A 20,082-nucleotide genomic window follows, 5' to 3' on the forward strand; every position below is an offset into this window, starting at 1 on the left:
TGCCTCCCCCTCTCTCCCTATTTATTTCAGAACACCTTCCCCTACCCATTTCTGAAGAAGGGTCTACACCTGAAACATCAGCCTTCCTGCTCCTCTGATGCTGCTTGGCCTGCTGTGTTCATCCAGCTCTACACCTTGTTATCTCAGATTCTCCAGCATCTGCAGTTCCTACTATCTCTGAAACAGTTTTAAGATACTCATGAACAAAGATGAGAGTGGTCCTAAAGGAAGAGTGCTAAATTGGGGAAAGGCCAACTATAGCAAAATTCAGCAGGAGCTGGGGATTGTGGATTGGGAGCAGCTGTTTAAGGGTAAATCCACATTTGATATGTGGGAGGCTTTTAAAGAGAGGTTGCTTAGAGTGCAGGACAGGCATGTCCCTGTGAAAATGAGGGATAGAAAGTGCAAGATTAGGGAACCATGGATGATAGGATGAAATTGTGAGACTAGCAAAGAGGAAAAAGGAAGCATACATAGGGTCGAGGCGACTGAAAACAGACAAAGCTTTGGCAGAATATCGGGAAAGTAGGACCAATCTGAAATGAGGAATTAAGAGGGCTAAAAGGGGTCATGAAATATCTTTAGCAAACAGGGTTAAGGAAAATCCCAAAGCCTTTTCGTCATACATAAGGAGCAAGAGGGTAACTAGAGAAAGGGTTGGCCCACTCAAGGACAAAGGAGGGGAGTTATGCGAGGAGTCAGAGAAAACGAGTGAGATTCTTACTTTGGGTTGGTATTCACCGAGGAGAGGGACATGACGGATGTTGAGGTTGGGGATAGATGTTTGATTACTCTAGGTCCAGTCGGCATAAGGAGGGGAAAGTGTTGGGTATTCGAAAAGGCATTAGGGTGATCAAGTCCCCAGGTCCGGATGGGATCTATCCCAGGTTACTGAGGGAAGCAAGAGAGGAAATAGCTGGGGCCTTAACAGATATCTTTGCAGCATCCTTGAGCACGGGTGAGATCCCGGAGGACTGGAGAATCGCTAATGTTGTCCCCTTGTTTAAGAAGGGTAGCAAGGATAATCCAGGTAATTATAGACCGGTGAGCCTGACGTCAGTGGTGGGGAAGCTGCTGGAGAAGATACTGAGGGATAGGTTCTATTTACACTTGAAAGAAAATGGGCTTATTAGTGATAGGCAGCATGGTTTTGTGCAGGTAAGGTCATGGCATACCAACTTGATAGAATTCTTTGAGGAAGTGACAAAGTTGATAGATGAGGGAAGAGCTGTAGATGTCATATACATGGACTTCAGTAAGGCGTTTGATAAGGTTCTCCATGGTAGGCTGATGGAGAAAGTGAAGTCGCATGGGGTCCAGGGTGCGCTAGCTAGATGGATAGAGAACTGGCTGGGCAACAGGAGACAGAGAGTTGTAGTGGAAGGGAGTTTCTCAAAATGGAGAACTATGACCAGTGGTGTTCCACAGGGATCCGTGTTGGGACCACTGTTGTTTGTGATATACATAAATGATCTGGAGGAAGGTACAGATGGTCTGATTAGCAAGTTTGCAGATGACACTAAGATTGGCGGAGTAGCAGATAGTGAAGGGGACTATCGGAGAATGCAGCAGAAGAGAGGTAGATTGGAGAGATGGGCAGAGAAATGGCAAATGGAGCTCAATCCAGGCAAATGCGAAGTGATGCATTTTGGAAGATCCAATCAAGATCGAACTATATGGTAAATGGAAAGGCCCTGGGGAAAATTGATGCACAGAGAGATCTGGGTGTTCAGGTCCATTGTACCCTGAAGGTAGCAACGCAGGTCAATACAGTAGTCAAGAAGGCATACGGCATGCTTTCATTCATCGGACGGGGTATTGAGTATAAGAGTTGGCAGGTCATGTTACAGTTGTATAGGACTTTGGTTCGACCACATTTGGAATACTGCGTACAGTTCTGGTCGCCACATTACCAAAAGGATGTGGATGCTTTGGAGAGGGTGCAGAGGAAGTTCACCAGGATGTTGCCTGGTATGGAGGTGCTAGCTATGAAGAGAGGTTGAGTAGATTAGGATTATTTACATTAGAAAGACGGAGGTTGAGGGGGGACCTGATTGAGGTCTACAAAATCATGAGAGGTATAGACAGGGTGGAGAGCAAGAAGCTTTTTCCCCCAGAGTGGGGGACTCAATTACTAGGGGTCATGATTTCAAGGTGACAGGGGAAAAGTTTAAGGGAGATATGCATGGAAAGTTCTTTACACAGAGGGTGGTGGGTGCCTGGAACGCGTTGCCAGCAGAGGTGGTAGAGGTGGGCACGATAGCATCATTTAAGATGTATCTAGATACGTGAATGGCAGGGAGCAGAAGGACACAGATCCTTGGAAAATAGGTGACAGGTTTAGATAGAGTATCTGGATCAGCGCAGGCTTGGAGGGCCAAAGGGCCTGTTCCTCTGCTGTAATTTTCCTTGAACATCATAAAAGCCGGGGGGGTAGAGGTGAGTCTAGTGGCCATCACTGAGGAGAAGGTGCTGGGGAAGCTAAAAAGTCTGAAGGTGGATAAAACACCCAGACCTAGAGTTCTGAAGGTGATAGCTAAGGAGTTTGTGGAGGCATTGGTAGGAATCTTCCAGGAATGACTGGAGTCAGGGACGGTCACATGTAGGCCAGACCAGGTAAGGATGGCTGTTTCCTTCCCTAAAGGACATTAGTGAACCAGATAGGTTTTTGCAACAATTGGCAATGGATTTGTGGTCATTATTAGACTCTTAATTCCAGATTTTTTTATTGAATTCAAATTCCACCATCTGCCATGGTAGGATTTGAACCTGGGTCCCCCGAACATTACCTGGGTCTCTGGATTAGCATTTCAGCCATAATACCACTCGGCCATCATCTCTGCAAATGACACAAAGATAGGTGGGGGCACAGGTAGTGTTGAGGAAGTGGGGAGGCTGAAGGAGGACTTGGACAGGCTAGGAGAGTGGGCAAAGAAGTGGCAGATGGAATACAATGTGGGAAAGTGTGAGGTTATGCATTTTGATAGGAAGAATAGAAGCACATGCTATTTTCAAAGTGGGGAAAGGCTTCATAAATCTGAAGCACAAAGGGCCTTGAGAGTTCTAGTTAAGGATTAGTTAACTAGTTAACCTCTTAAGATTAACATGCAGGTTTGGTCGGCAGTTAGGAAGGCAAATACAATGTTGGCATTCATGTCAAGAGGGCAAGAATATAAGAGCAAAGATGTACTGCTAAAGCTGCATAAGGGTCTGCTCAGACCGCATTTGGAATATTGTGAACAGTTTTGGGCCCTGTATCTAAAGAAGTGTGTGCTGGCATTGGAAGCGTTCCAGAGAAAGTTTACAAGAATAATCTCTGGAATGAAGGGCTTGTCATCTGAGGAATGGTTGAGGACTGTGGACCTGTACTCAATGGAGCTTAGAAGGATGAGGGGGGAACCTCAATGAAACTTATGGAATACTGAGAGGCCTAAATAGTGTGGACATGGAGAAGATGTTTCCAATTGTAGAACAGACTAGAGCTGAGGGCACAATCTCAGAGTGAAGGGATGACATTTTAGAACTAAGATGAGGACAAATTTCTTCATCCAGTGGGTGGCGAATCTGTAGAACTCATTGTTGCAGAGGGCTGGGAAGGCCAAGTCATTGAGTGTATTTAAGACAGAGATAGATAGGTTCTTGATTAGGAATGGGATCAAAGGTTACAGCCTGGAAGGTAAGGGAATGGGGTCAAGAAATGTGTCAGCCATGATCATAAAGGGAGCAGATTTGATGGGCTGAATGGCCTAATTCAGCTCCTACATCTTATGGTGTTATCTCTGTCCCAGGACATCCCTTCTTAAAATACAGGGCCCAAAACTGTTCACAATATTCCAGATACAGACTGATCAGACCCTTATGTAGCTTCAGAATTACATCTTTGCTCTAATATTCTAGCCCTCTTGGTCCACCTATTTTCAACTGCTTCATCAATAACCTTTCTTGCATCAAGGTAGGAAGTAAAGATGTTTGATGATGATTGTACAATGTTCAGCATCATTCACAATTCCTCAGAGACTGGAATTATTTGCGTCCATATGCAGCATCCTGAACAATATCCAAGCTTTGTAATATTTGTATCACACAAGTGTGTGGCAACGATCATCCCCAGTATGAGTGAATCTAACCATGTCTCCTTTATATTCAATGGCATTGCCATCACTGACTCCCTGGCTATCAACATCCTGGGGGTTAACATTGACTGGAAACAAATTGGACCAGCCATACAAATACAATGGCTTCAATGGCAGATAAGTGAGAAATTCCAAAGATAGCTCCTGACCATCACAAAGCCATCTACAAGGTAGTACTCAGGAGTGTGGAAGAATACTGCCTACTTGCCTAAATAAGTGCACCTTCTATCAAGGACAAAGCAACCCACTTGATTTGCACCCCCATCCAGCACCTTCAATATTCAACGCACAGTCAGAGCAGAAAGTACCATCTACAAGATGTACAGTTGTAATTCATCACAGCTTCTCTGACAGCTATTAGGAACAAGGCATAACTTGACTTTTAGTTTCAACATTGCATATTGTGTTTTTAGCAAGGTGGAGACATGATTTTATCTTCATTTTTAGAGTTGGTGCCAAGAAGGCTGGAGGCCTGTTTGTTTATGTGTTTTAAAATTGTTGAAATGAAGAGATGGGGGTTGATAATTTATTGCACTTAAAAAGGTGGAAAATCAGTCAATGTTATGTGCATATCAAAATGTGTAGGCAGAAGCATTAAACTCTATAGTTATTCCCTTTCCATTCTTCCCTACTTCATCAACATAAAGTTCTGATAAAAGATCATGGCAACCACCAACTGTTTCTCTCTCCACGGATACTGCCAGACTTGTTGAATATTTCCATAAATTTTTGCTTTTATCTGAGATTTGGCTAATTTAGCATGTAGGGAACCAGGCAGAGAACTAAGAAATTCCTACATACCCAGTTGAAATCCAAAATAAGAACTATACAAACTTGCAAGATGCACTGAGAGTCCAAAGGCAGGTGATATGTTCTCACAACTGTTGACTGACTTCAAGGTGATTAAAGTGCCGATCCTGAAACACCTAACCCCAAGTAGTTCCATCGTTGTATGTGAATTCTAGGACAATACTTATTTATATTCCTATTAGCCCTGTCTGGGATCTTCATATTAGTATTACACCACAAATAATACGATTTGATACAATGCAAGACCAATGCTACCGGACTCATGAACACTGATTGCCAGGAAGACTCTAAAAAACGTAGAAAAATGCAGTTGACATTGGCTTATGACAACAATGAATCTTTTTTAAAGAAGCTTATCTTACTTTGTAATCAGAATTTGGTGGGATAGGGAAGCCCGGTGCAAGCAAAAGTTCTCCATCCAGCATTTCATTTCTGATGTATTCCTCTAGATAAGTACGACATAGTTTACGATCCCAGTCATCAGTAATGTGGCCTCCATACATTATTTCACCAAAGAGATAGCGTAAATCATCCCAGGGAACCTAATAATGAAATGAAGTTTGCCATGATAAAAAGGTGTAGTTGCTGAGCTTCTGTTTTAACAAATATGAATGAATGTGAATTATACGATTGGGTCCTTAGGATTATTCCATTCAATAGATCAACAACACATCAAATCTCATGTTTCACTATCCTGTGATACTACTTCAATGGTTAAGTGCTGAGGAAAGATTATACAATTTAGAAGCTTAAGGGGTGATTGAATCGAAGTCTTCAAGATATTAACAGGAGAAGACAGGGTAGATAAACTATTTCCACTGGTTGAAGATTCTAGCACTAAGGGACATAGTCTAAAAATTAGGACCAGATCATTCAGGAGAGATGTTAAGAAGCACTTCTACACACAAAGGGTGGTTGATGTTTGGAATTCTCTTCCACAAATAACGGCTGATGCAAGATCAGTTGTTAATTAAATCTGAGATAGATATATTTTTGTTAAGCAAAAGAATTAAGAGCTTTGGGTCAAAGGAAGGTTTATGGAATTAGGCCACATATCAGCCACAATCTCACTGAATGGCAGAGCAGGCTCCAGGGGCTGAATGACCTACTCCTGTTCCTATGTTCCTATATTACTAGCCACCCAGCTCTTCTGTCAACATGTAGTAGTTAACAAATGATGCCAAATTTAGATCACACCCGGACACTGACAATCCGCATGATATAGTTGTTTTACTGCAATTATTTTTCCTCATAAATCCATCTGGTGAATTGACCTAAATTAACGGAAGGATCAAAATTGATTGTGGACAGTCCTTCTTATGGGCATGACTTGTAATACAAAGCTCCCCGTTGCAGTCTTGCTTGCAGGGACTGTTGTAAGAAGTGAAAACTGGCACAACATACCTGTTTGTACCTTATTTCCATATATTTGCAGTTCCAGTTCCCAACCCATTCCCCATCTCTCTTTCATCTAGTGTTGTTCCTACTCACCAACCATGAAGGAGAGGTTAATATCAACACTATCAGGAAGGCAGTGGGATCAGAGGGAATAAATTGCTTGTTAAATTCTACCAATCCATAATATGAAAATAATATAACTCCTCAGCATTATTTGTCAGTTTGATCACATAAGTTTAGCATGTTGCAGACTGAAATGATTTTTTAAAGTTTTCATCTTTAAATGGAAGTCTACGCAACTAACGTTGTTTAATTTGTACCTTAGGATTAGCTTCCAAATAGTTGTACAGAACATAAACAGAAATTGTAAGATCTCCATTGTTAAATGGGTAGGCTCTGTTCCATCCTTGTGCTCCAAATTTCCGCCTCTCAGCAACCACGGCATGAAAATAACAGAGAGCAAAAAGGATGCACTTGAATTCCGATTCTTTGGAACACATCTCCAAGGTATCCTACATTGGCAAGAAATAAACAATTAAGGACTTTAAATATTAATAAAAATAGTTAATATGATTAATATCAATATCAATTGCTAATATCAAGGCATTTGCAATATTGTTGTTTAAAGGTCGCAAAGAAAACCACTATTGCAAATATAAATGATTAACATATATGACTCATCATATTCCCATGGGTTTAAACAAAAATCCACAAGTTTATAATAGTAGGTTCCACCAATAAGAATTAGCAGTGCATTGCACTCTTGATACAGCATATTATTTTCTACACTGGATTTATAATCTACAATGTAGCAAGAGAACAGTTATTTCATAATTAGAATTTACTGCATGCATGGTGCTTGCTGCCCATGCATCTTTGCAAATCAGGATAACATTATAATGACTTTGTATCCATTTGGGAAACAAATGGATGCTCCAATGTAGAGACTACAGTAATCTTTTGATAATTAAGATGGGAGAATCTTGTCTGCAATTATTCTATGAATAGTAATAGATGTTGAGGAGCTAGGTAGGGGTAAGTTAAAGTCGGCGATTAGGGCTAGAGAAGATATGGCTGTCCATGTGAGGCCAGGCGTAGCCCTACTCCTTTTGGTCAAGCTTATATCGGAGGGAGCGTTTAGATTACAGGTCTGCTTTAGCATCGTGTGGGAAATCATAGCAGACTTCCCTCTCAGGTCCAGTGAACATACCATCACAGCATATCTTTGCCATAATATTTGGATTAATTTATGAAGCTGCCTCCTGCTTTATATGAGTGTTTTATCTTCTTAATGAACCATACAGATTAAAATTAAAATGGGGTAAAAGAGTTAAGGTCTGACTATCTAAGCAACCTATCACTTTTAACTTTTTACTTGCCCAAATGTTAAAATCTGATATTTTCATTATTGTACAGCAACATGTAATATATAGTAAATCACAGAACATGTGCTCTGTTTTAGCTTCCAATTCAAAATATTTCTATAAATTGGATGAAATGCAGATGATTTGTGGCAATTCTTCTGAAATAATAAGGAAAATGTGATATCCAAGTCCCCTGAAAGTCACATATAGAACGTAGACATAGAACTGTACAGCACAGTACAGGCCCTTTGGCCCACAATGTGGTGCCGAACTTTTACCCTAAACCTAAGGTCTATCTAACCTCCACCCCTACCTTACACTATCATCCACATGCCTATTGAATAGCCACTTAAATGCCTGTAATGAGGCCGACTCCACTACCCTCTCCGGTAATGCATTCCACGCGCCTACCACTCTCTGAGTAAAGAACCTACCTCTGATGTCTCCCTTATATCTACCTCCACTCACTTTAAAACTATGCCCCCTCGTAATAGCTACTTCCACCCAAGGAAAAAGTCTCTGGCTATCCACTTTATCTATACCTCTGATCATTTTGTACACCTCTATCAAGTCACCTCTCATCCTTCGTTGTTCTAAAGAGAAAAGCCCTAGATCTCTCAACCTTTCCTCATAAGACCTTCCCTCCATTCCAGGCAACAACCTGGTAAATCTCCTCTGCACATTTTCCAACGCTTCCACATCTTTCCTGTACTGAGGTGACCAGAACTAGACACAATACTCCAGATGTGGCTGAACCAGACTTTTGTATAGCTGGAGCATAACTTCATGGCTCTTGATCTCAATCCCTCCATTAATGAAAGCTAACACACCATACGCCTTCTTAACCTGGGTGGCAGCTTTCAGGGAACTGTGGACATGAACCCTAAGATCCCTCTGCTCCTCCACACTGCCAAGAATCTTTCCGTTAACCCTGTATTCTGCTTTCAAATTTGTCCTTCCAAAATGAATCACCTCACACTTTTCAAGGTTAAACTCCATCTGCCACTTCTCAGCCCAGCTCTGCATCCTATCAATGTCCTTTTGTAACCAAGAACAGCCCTCCACACTATCCACAACTCAACCCATCTTTGTATCGTCCTCGAACTTACTAATCTACCCTTCCACTCCTACTCCAACTCATTTACAAAAATCACAAATAGAAGAGGACCCAGAACAGATCCTTGTGGTATACCACTCGTAACTGAGTACCATGTTGAATATTTTCTGTCCACTACCACCCTCTGTCTTCTAAGGGTCAGCCAATTTTGAATCCAATCTGCCACACTTCCCTCTATCCCATGCCTTCTTACTTTCTGCATGAGCTTACCATGGGGAACCTTATCAAATGCCTTACTTAAATCCAAGTATACCACATCCACTGCTCTACCTTCATTCACATGTTTGGTCACCTCTTCAAAGAATTCAATAAGGTTTGTGAGGCACGATCTACTCCTCACAAATCCATGCTGACTATCATCTGACATATTATCCTGATTTCACAGATTCATAGAACTATTACATTACAGAAAGAGGCCATTCAGTCCAACATATCTGCATTGACTCTCCGAATAAACAATTCACTTACTGCCATTCTCCAGCCTTCTGTCTGTAATTTGAACATTCTTTTTTTCCAGATAGTTTAATTTTCTTACGAATATTTCAATTGAACCTGGCTCCACTATAGTCTCAGGTAGCGTATTCTAAAACTTTAACACTTGCTGCAAGAAACAATTGCTTTTACTTCTTTTACTAATTTCTTTATACCTGTGTCCTCTCAATCTCAATCCCTTTACAAGTGGGAACATCTTTTTCCTATCGACACTATCCAGATGCCCATGATTTTGAATGCTTCTATAAAATAACCCCTCAGCCTTCTTTTCACTAGGAAAACAATTCTAACTTCTCCAATCTAACTTTATAACAGAAGTCCCTTATCTCTGGAAACATTCTCATAGACCTTTTCTGCACGACCTCAAATGCCTTCACATTCTTCCTGTGTGGTACCCAGAACTTGATGCAATATTTGATTAGTGTTTTTAATACAGCTTCCTTGCTTTTGTACTCTATGGCTGTATTACTAAAGTCTCGGATACTATATGCTTTATTAACCATTCTCTAAATTGGTCCTTCTACTTTTAATTACTTTGTACATATACATTCAATTCCCTCTTCTCTGCACCCACTTTAGTTCATGCCTTTTATTTTACATTGTCTTTCCATGTTCTTCCTAATGAACGTCTTCACATTCACATGGTGAACTTAGCTGCCACCTGTCCTCCCATTCTACCAAACTGCCTATGTCCGTTTGAACTTCAAAGATATCCTCTCACAGTTCACAATGATTCCAAGTATAATTCACAAAACAGTAAAACTGTGTCCTGTGCATCAAGGTCTAAGTAATTAATATCTATCAGGAAGCAAGGGTCCCAACATTGATCCTTGGGAAACTATACTACATATGTTCCTCCAGCCTGAAAACATCCATCAACTAAAACATCTTACTTCCTGTCAATCAGGTAATTATGTATCCATGTTGCTATTGTCTCTTTTATTCTATGAGCTTTAACTTTGTCCACAAGTTTGTTGTGTCATGCTGTATCAAACACCTTTTGGAAGTCCAGAGACACCACACTCTCAATATTGCCTTCAACAACTTTCTCCTTTACCTACCTATTTAAAACCTTCAGCAAGTTCTTTTATCATGGTTTTCCTTACTAAGTCCATGCTAGATTTGCCAATTAACCCACATTCATTGGTGTGACTAAGTTTGGCCTGAATCATTGTTTCTAGCCATTTCTCTACCATCAAAGTTGTTGGGCTTCACTTTAACCCTTTTTTTGAACTATGATGGAATGTTTCTAATTCTTCAGTCCTCTGGCACCATCCCTGAGTCTAAGAAAGATTGTAAAACGATGGCAAGTACCTCTGCAATTTGTACTTTCACTTCCCCTGGTATCCTTAGATGACTCTCAATAAATCTTGGTGCCTTATCCTCAGCCTTTCTAACACCTCCCTCTTATCAACTTTGAACTATTCTAAGGTCTAAATGACCTCAACCTTTTTCCCATGGTCTGGGGTGTGTCTTATTTCTTGTAAAGACATATGCACAGTATTAACTTAATAACTCAGCTATGCCTTCTGCATAATACTTCTTTTCAGGTCTCCAATCAGCCCTTTCACCGACCTTCTACTCGTTATATGCCTAAAGAAGACACTGGCAATCCCTGTTATGTTAGATCCCTTCTCATTTCACGCTCCCTCTTTGATTCCCTGATTTGTATTTTTTTTTCCAATTTCCCTCTGAATCTTCTTAAGTTAGCCTGGTTCTCAATTGTTTTTTACATGGTAGATAGGGTTAGTGACTAAATACTAATAACTAAACTCCATCATTAATAATGTCAGATAATGTCACATGTAATACAATTATGGTCTGAAGGAAGAATATTTGACTATAGTACTACTTAATCATATCTCTGTAAAAAGTGTAAAAAGTTAATAAATGTCTATTAATTTCTACTAATTGGCTTTCAGTCCTTTTCTGTTGAAAATGTTCAAAACTCAGTTGTGATACAATTTATACTCAAGATCTATCATAAGTGCATCTTTCCTTTTTTGTAATCTCTATCTCTTTTGTCACCAGGGAGCTCTGGCTTTGTTTGGTCTACTTTTCCTTTTGAGTGAATATACCTAGACTGGATCTGAAATACCTCTTCTTTGAAGGTAATCCATTATTCAGCAATGGTTTAACCTGCAAACATTTTAATTTATTTGAATCAGCCCAGATCTGTTCATACTCCACTGAAATTGGATTTTCCCCAGTTAATCATTTTTATCGTGGATTGTTCATTGCCCTTTTATGTTGTATCATAAGGTTGAGGGTGACAATGATCACTCTCACTTAATGTCCTCCTAATGACACTTGTTCCACTTGGCACATCTTATTCCCAAGAACCAAGTCTAGCAGTGCCACTTTTCTTGATGGGTTGGAAATATTCTAGTGTAGAAAAGTTTCACGAACACACTCTAGGAATTCTCAACCCTCACTATTCTTTACAATACTACTATCCCAGTTTATATTTCAATAATTAAGGTTCCCCATTATTACCACCCGATAATTTTTACACCTCTAATTTCTTGTGAATTTGTTCATCTACATCCCTCCCACTAGTTGGTGGCCTATATATAACACAAAGGAATGTAATTCCACTTGTTCCATTTGCTCCATTTGTTGGCCCTAACCAAATCTATTTCTTCCTGTATTCTGCACATCTTAGTATTCCTCTCTTCATATTTTGTTCTTGGTTCCAACAGCACTGCCAAATTAGGTTAAATCCTCCACAAGAGCACAAGCAGAACACCCCACAAGACATTCAGCCCCATATCTATTTAGGTGCGATCTGTCAGGTCTGCACATGTCCACATCCACAACAGTGTGGTTGATTCTTAATGAACAACTGAAATGTCCTAGGATGCCACTTAGTTACATTCAAAAGGTGGCTCACCAACTCAAGGACTTCCAATCTGTGCAAAAACGTTTGACCAAGCAGCACTAAATTTAAAAAACGTTGAAAGCTATTGAGTATAGCTTAAACGTGATAGTTAAACTCAACATCATTATAAATTTTAACATGTGAAAGCAGATATTTCAAAATTAATTTTGTCCAGTACAACTGCATTTTTACTTACAATCCAAATTTCAGATTATGATATATCTGAGCTGACAGGAAAAGTCCAAAAAGAAATCTAAATCCTGTTCCAAAGATCAATCATATTGGACTCAAAACATTAACTCTGTTTCTTTCTCCACAAAGGCTTCCTGATCAGCTGAGCTTCTCCAGCACTTTCTGTTTTTATTTCAGAACTCCAGCATTTCAAGCAGTACTTTGCTTTCAAAAGAATTCTAATGTTTGCATTAAGCAAAGCTGCCCCAGTGACTACACTATGAGTAAGGTCAAGAACATTCGTATTTTATTTGTACCTGGTTGAATAAGTCCAAAGCTTTGTGAAGGTTGGCATACATGCCCGTTGGGGGTTCATTGGTGATTTTAATGGAATTTTCCAGTAATCCCTGGGGAATAATATGTGACTCAGGTGTTCCCGCTGGCTCAGCAGTCATAAACACACGATAATCGTTGTGACTGTTCAAACTATAAAATTCCACTTTCTTATCTAATGTACTCAACCATTTAGCAACTAGATGAATGTTCTGCAAAAAATTTAATCCAAATATATGAAGAACTGATTAATAATTCTAGAAATATGTTACAGACATTTATCATCCTAGACTAATTCAACACTATTTGAATAAAAATTAGTTGCTTAAAATTCATTTATTGATGTAATAATGAGTTGAATGTGCGGCTCAAAGATTGGTGTGGGAGAAATGGGTTTCAATTCAAGGAGCACTGGCACCAGTGCTTGGAAAAAGAGGGACCTGTACCATTAGAACGGCTTTCACCTGAACTGTGCTGATACTAGTGTGATGGAGAATAATGAAACAAATTTAAAGCCCTCTCTAAATCCTCAAGAATTGATAAGCTAGAATGGTTCACCTGAAGGGAGATTTGGAAATGATAATCTTGAGTGTGCTAATCTGTGTGACAGGGAGGAACAAAGTGTACAAACATAAAAATGCAACAACAAATAAGGTCAGACTGATGAACAATGCTGAGAAAACCGAACTGAAGGCTTTTTATCAGAATATGGGCAGCATTCAGAACAAGACGGACAAATTGATAGAGGAGCTACAAATAAATACGATACAACAGCCATTGTAGAAGCCATGGTTGCAACAAGAAGAAGACAGGGCACTGAATATTAAAGGATATATTACATCTTGGAAGAACGGGAAGAAAGGAAAATGAGCTGAGATAGTTATGTTAATGAAAAGTATAGTACAGTAGTGAGAAATTATTTTCACTAGGAATATCAAAATGTAGAAATAATTTGGATGGAAATAAGAAATAGCAAAGGAAGGAAATCACTCATGGGAGTGGTTTAAAGATTCCCCCAACAGCAATTACACAGTAGGACAAAGTGTTAGGATCCTCAGGGAGACTGACAATTTAAAAAAATTAAGGTGCAAGCAACCAATAGAATAAATCGCACAAGATTTCTCATTCGAACACCTTTACTGTAACAATCAAACTAAAATCTACATAGACTAAATCTGTGACAATTTAGATTTAAGGCATGGTTTGTGTGCATTGTTAGAAGAGTTACAATTGTCTTATAGATCAGTGTTTCTTTTACTACTGGTTATTTAACTTTCATTCTGGACAAGAGGTCATTTTGTGTCGGCAACAGGGCATGTTCATGTCCTTGGTTGAAATATTATAGATGGTTTTTGTAATCTTTATGTTGCAGATATTAAAAAGCATTGTATTATACACAGTGTGGACCCTGCGATGTTATCTGTGATGGGCCCAGAGATTTCATAATTTATTTGGTCGAATTTCCTTTGCCAAGAACAATATTGTTTGCTCGCAACCCTCTGGCTTTACTGATTGCTACAAATTGTACTTCAAGGAAATATCCCTGTAACAACAATATTTTTTACCCTTTATTCCATTTTTTTTAAAATGTTAGACACTAAGGATGAATCTTATAGGAGTCTGAGTGCTGTGGGATGTGACAGAATTGGACAAGACGTTTAGTGAGGTCCATCTTGACATTGAAATCAACCTGCTCCATTTTTTATACATTCACAAGTGGCATGGTCAGATTCTCATGAATTGGCATGAATTAATGCTTGTTTAATGTCTTGTCAATACTACAACTTGCCAAATTAATGTTCAGCCTCCCATCTTACAAATCTCACCATCCAAGCTAGATGTCGGGAAAACCCAATAAGAAAACCAGCATGGATATGTGGTGGAAATCTACGCTGGAGCTGGGCAATAACATCTCAGGGCATGATCTATACGCACCAGCCACACACACCCTTCATCAATCTAGCATCTGACAATCCAGCACAACCATTATGGTAGCCCTTCAATATACTGGTAAGCTGCTTAGGAAGGGTAGACTTGTATTTCAGGGCACACCAGTCACTAGTATTGAAAAGGCTGCAGCAGGAACATTTTGCACAAATGACTGTCATCAGCTTATGTAATGAACCAGGCTGCATCTGAGGGCTGCTGGCAGCATCCATGCATTGCCTTGCCTTGCTGTGTCTTGCCTTTAGTCTACTGGTCTTTTAGTCTGAGCTAAAGGATTTCACTATTGTCAGTTTGAGATGCTCTTAAGCATAGAGTCACAGACGGGCTACTTATCATGTCCCTACAAACTTTGTCTAATTTTATTCTTTTAAAAACAGAACTAACATGTTTCATGTATTTAGGGGAGTAAATAAAGCAAATAAACAAAATCAAATAACTCTGCCTGCATTTTACCCTTATTTAATCAAATATCTTGCAACATTCTGAATTAAAATGTGATTCACCTTGCTATAAAATAATTGGACAAAGTTTAAACTCAGTGGAAAAGATGGAAAAAAAATGACTATTTTTAAAATTGTGAAGTGAATAAAAAACTGTCAAGATTTTTTGGCTGACCTTCGATCTAACCTTTTTAAAGCAGCTAAAGAAAATGGTTATTTGGTTGACTGAACGTGTAGTTTTATATGAACATAACATTGAGACTTTAAATGTTATTACCTGAAGAATAACCCAGTGTCCATCTGCAGCTGCTTCATCCAAAGCTTGTTCTGCCACTATCTCCTGCCCCTGTCCCAATGATACGTTATGAAATTTGCCATTGTCAATGGTAAAGCCCAATTTCTTGCCTATAAACAAATAAAAAAATTATAAACCTGTGTTAAAGCTTCCACCCAGGCAGCATGTACATAAGAACACATATATTATCTTCAGAGTGCACTATGAAATTTGCCATTGTCAGAAGAAAAGTTTTTGATACTATCCCCTTTGAAAACATAGATGTACTTATGTATAGTTTTAATACACACACTAATATATACAAAAATAGTTTAACAGCATTGAGCTTAGAAAGACTATTAAACAATGAGAACAGTTTACTATAACAATTACATTTGACGTAGATATCAATCTAATCATGAGGAATAGGGTTAATGGGCAAATAAAATTTTTCAAGTCACATCAATCTTGGAACTTATGGCAACTAATAACCCTATACCTTGCCTGCTTTTTTGAATGGTCTGTAAAGACGTTCCTAATGTTGATATTATACTTTATTACAAAGTCCATTTGATCCAATATCACTGAGAACATTGAGGATTCTGCTTTTGCTTTATGCCAATATCCAACTTCCATTTCACCTGAGAATTAATATGTTGAGTAAGCTCTTGTTGGAGTGACCATGGATCTCTTACTTCATATCCATATGCTCTTCTTTACACCAACCTTCCCTCTGATCTCTGCTTTCAGAAAGCCAAGAATGACTTTCTGCTCAGCCACACTTGCTCTGACATATATAGCCACTTGCTCAGAAAGGCATTTCAGAATAATATCTTAACCCCTAAAATGGTACTACACACAATAAGAACATATGGCATAGGGGTTAGGATATTAGCATGGGTAAAGGATTTGTTAGCTAAGTTATGTTGTAACTTGTAGGGGGCATAGTGCAGGGGGTTCAACTACTTACTCCTAACATCAACAGTTTGGATGAAGGGACTGAAAGTATGGTGGCTAAATAGACTGGTGACAGCAAGATATATAGGTAATTAAGGTGTCAAGAGGAGGTAATAAGCCTGCAAAGGAATATGTTTAGGATAAGCAAGTAGGCAAAAATTTAGCTGATGGAGTATCATGTGGGAAAATGTGAAAATAGAAAATTTATAGAAAATCTAAATGGAGAGAATGCTGAACTCGATGGTTCAGAGTGATCTGGGTGTCCTGTTATATGAAACACAACTTTATACTTTGAGACCATAATACGTTGGCCATGATCTTATCAAATCATGGAGCAGGTTCAAAGGACAGAAAGGCGTACTCCTAAGTTCAATGTTTCTAGAACTTAAACTTTGATGTGGTGCCGTACATGAGATCTGGGGGCAGCAATTGGTCCACTAAGGAGCTTCCTTCAAATAAATAAGATTAGACTGCCACAACTGGTCTAATGATGTACCAGGACTGTACGATGTGGGGATATTCTTTGTAGTTTAGAGGGCTCTTGTGGCACAGTGATAGTATCTCTACCTCTGAGCCCAGAAGCTTGGGGATCAAGTCCCACCTGCTCCAGAGGTGTGTAATGACATCTCTGAACAGGTTGGTCAGAAAATATCTCACTGCAACTAAGAAGGGAGAGAGATTAGAGGTGTTCTCCTGGAAGCATGCAAGATTCTCAAGGAACTTGATTAGTAGACATTGAGAGATTACTTTTGCAATTCAGGGAATCTAAACATGCAGACAGAGTCTCAGGATAAGCAACCAATCATTTTGGACAGAGATGAGGTTAAATTACTTCACTCAAAGATGGTGAAGCTTTGTAATTCTGAATCTGGATAGATTCTGAATCCTCCACCACTGGATACATTAAAGGCTGCAATAGACAGATTTTGACTCTGTGAAGAAATGAAGGAATGTGAGGAATGGCTGGAAAAGTGGCATTGAAGCTCAAGATCAATATTAACTGTATTGAATGGTGAAGCAGGTTTAATGGTCTACTCCTGCTGCTAGTTTTTGTTTCCTTCTACTGTCACTGTCAGAAAACATGAAAGTATCTTCGCAACACGGCCAACTGCAATGTGCAAAGTTTTTCTTCTCCATTCCATCTGCTGCATTGCACTATCATACTACTGACTAAGAGGTTCTGTCACTACAACTCTCACACCTATTCCAGCCTTTAGATGGAATGGTCACCTCCTATGCAAACAGTGTGAGGATACAAACAACACTGTTTGCTAAGTCCATGAATGTACAACACTACCAGAATCACTCCATGGGCACTTGCAGACACTTAGCAATAGCAGAACTTCTTCAGATTCAACTTTCTCACAAGTTAGTGGCATAGTATAATGCTGGTGCAGGATCAAGGTTGTAGCCTATTTCTTTGTCTTGGAAAGAGATATAAATTCATTACCTGTGCCTGTGAGGATGCAGGATCCTGATGCCACAGAAACCACAGTAACCAGCAAAATGACAAGGTGCTTGAAGTAGTATTATGGATATGTTGCTCCCCCTTCAGCCTCCTCTGCCCCAATTTCAACCGTCTTCTCCCTATCATACTGATGAACGGGAGCCCTGCAGAATGAGTCACTGTAACTGTTCCTGCACACATATCAGTTCATTGTGTGGGAGAAGTAATGCCCCTTTTATTGACTTTCATACACAGATCAGCTGGTGAAATTGAAATGATGTCTGAGAGTTAAAATATGTTGGGCCTTGAAATTTCAGCAGCATGTAAATTTTAAATTGATATCAAACCAAAATCTCCCAGTTAAATTGGGGCCAGAGTTTTGAATCCTTCCACAAATTTGCATAAATTAGTTGTCTTAATTAAAGCACCTACCCAGTGCCTCGACATCCTTCAGTGGATCAACTCCTGGTGAGAGAATGAAGAATATTGGAATGGAAGGACTGCTTTCTTCATATGATTTTGCAAATTCCATACTACGACCCTCCACATATTTAGCTCCAAGCTTCTCCTCCACAAAGCCACTGTAAAATTCCAAGTAATATTGTATGATATGTTAAACTTTTGAAATTGAAAGTTTGAAATTGAAATCCCAGCATCCATTCTCACTATTAAAGTTTCTGCTATCAATTGCCGCGATGAGGACTTCCTTAGCTGGTTCCCCTTTTCAAATCCCTCACCCTCAGTTTTGAAGTTCCCTTCCTCTTCTGTTGCTGCCCTCTGTTCTTGCCTGTGTATTTTTGCCACCACAGGGAACGCTTTCAGATGGCCATGATGTGGAGGTGCCGGTGTTGGACTGGGGTGGACAAAGTCAGAAATCACACAACACCAGGTTATAGTCCGACAGGTTTATTTGAAAACACAAGCTATCCTTCTTCAGGTGTTAGTGAGAGAGGTAGTATCAGACACAGAATTTATAAGTAAAAGATCAAAGGTTCATACCATTGATGAGGATGTACTAAACAAACCTAAAATGCTGTTAAATCTTTAATCAGTTAGAAGGTTTTATTTGATTAATATGTATACGTAAATCCCTGAATTCCTTTCAAGCCACGGTCCTGAAAGAACTAAAGGTTTTATCAGTGTAAAGAAGAGGTGACATTTTAGGTCAGATAATGCATGTTAGGTGTGAGGCCTTGTTTAGAATCTGTTTCAGTTCAGAATCAGACTAGTTTTATTTCTGAAGATGATCGTTGTCCAGCACTAAGTCTAGTGAATGTTACTTGCCAATTGTCAGCCTGAGTCTGAATACCATTAGTCTTGCTGCATTTGGACACCATTGCTTCACTACGTGAGGAATTGTGAATAGTAATACACGTTATGGAATTATAACCGAACATGTTGACTTCTTACCCGTATTGCTTGGAGAATAAACATTTTCCAAAGTTACCCACTGGCATCCTCCACTAACAACAATACTTATTTTCAAATTAATGTATATTTTACAATGATACACCATCAGACTATGATACAGCACCTAACAGCATATGTCATTCTGTCCGGTCTCATACATCGCATCATGCAGAGTTTCTCCATTGGCCCTTTATTTTTCCATTCTTGTGGCAATTTCTCCTTCTCTGGAGCTTCTGACTCCACAATTTTTTTCCAACGATTGGCTGAACCTTCTATGTCACTGTCAAGATTCTTAAACTGTTCCATTTCTGCCAAGACCTTTCAAGTAAAATTCATATGATGAGATTTACAACAAATACATTTTTAAGTGATGAATACGATCTAAAGTTTTATTTTGAAAACTGCATATTAAACTGACCCAATAATGGTTTGCTTTACCTTCTTGTGTTTGTATTTCAGAGAAAAGTAGTCCAGAAAATCTTTCATTTACCTGCTCCATACGTTCGGTAACAAAAAGACTTTAAAGTGAGGAATGACAATCTCAGAGGCTTGCCACCATCTCACTTCCCCAGTTGTGATTTTACTCCCCATTGGAACTGCCAAGACCTTTTCACCACATGCAAATGCTATCAGTTAGGTTTTCTTCCCATCTGTACCGCTTACTAAAACTCATTATGTGGAATCTTATTGAGGCACAGGGGATCTCAACAGCAGACTCAAGATCATAGAGACCTGCATTGCCTTTTCCCACTTAAACATGTATCAAATCAGACAATAGAGAGACCACCAGCAGTCTTCAGCCGAAACCAAGATACCAGACACAGAAGTCCTGCCAAGTGAGAAACGTTGGCCAAACATATGTTGCTTGCCACTGATCAGCCAAATCTCGGAATGTTGTCCAGGTGCGG

At 39.4% G+C, this 20,082-nt stretch overlaps 1 protein-coding gene across 1 annotated transcript in view; it reads right to left on the reverse strand.

The window, feature by feature from the left end:
• Positions 1-20,082, reverse strand: part of LOC109928243 (dynein axonemal heavy chain 17-like) — a 334,316-nt gene that overhangs the window by 21,004 nt on the left and 293,230 nt on the right. Inside the window, exons 54-59 of the mRNA XM_048610756.1 lie at positions 19,299-19,492; positions 18,197-18,345; positions 15,364-15,491; positions 12,684-12,911; positions 6,662-6,853; positions 5,306-5,485 (exon numbers count right to left, since the gene is read on the reverse strand). Of these exons, the coding sequence (XP_048466713.1) occupies positions 5,306-5,485; positions 6,662-6,853; positions 12,684-12,911; positions 15,364-15,491; positions 18,197-18,345; positions 19,299-19,492 (1,071 nt within the window). The remainder of the gene's footprint in view (positions 1-5,305; positions 5,486-6,661; positions 6,854-12,683; positions 12,912-15,363; positions 15,492-18,196; positions 18,346-19,298; positions 19,493-20,082) is intronic.

This window comes from Rhincodon typus, chromosome 23 (genome assembly GCF_021869965.1).
Source record: "Rhincodon typus isolate 14 chromosome 23, sRhiTyp1.1, whole genome shotgun sequence".
NCBI lineage: Eukaryota > Metazoa > Chordata > Chondrichthyes > Orectolobiformes > Rhincodontidae > Rhincodon > Rhincodon typus.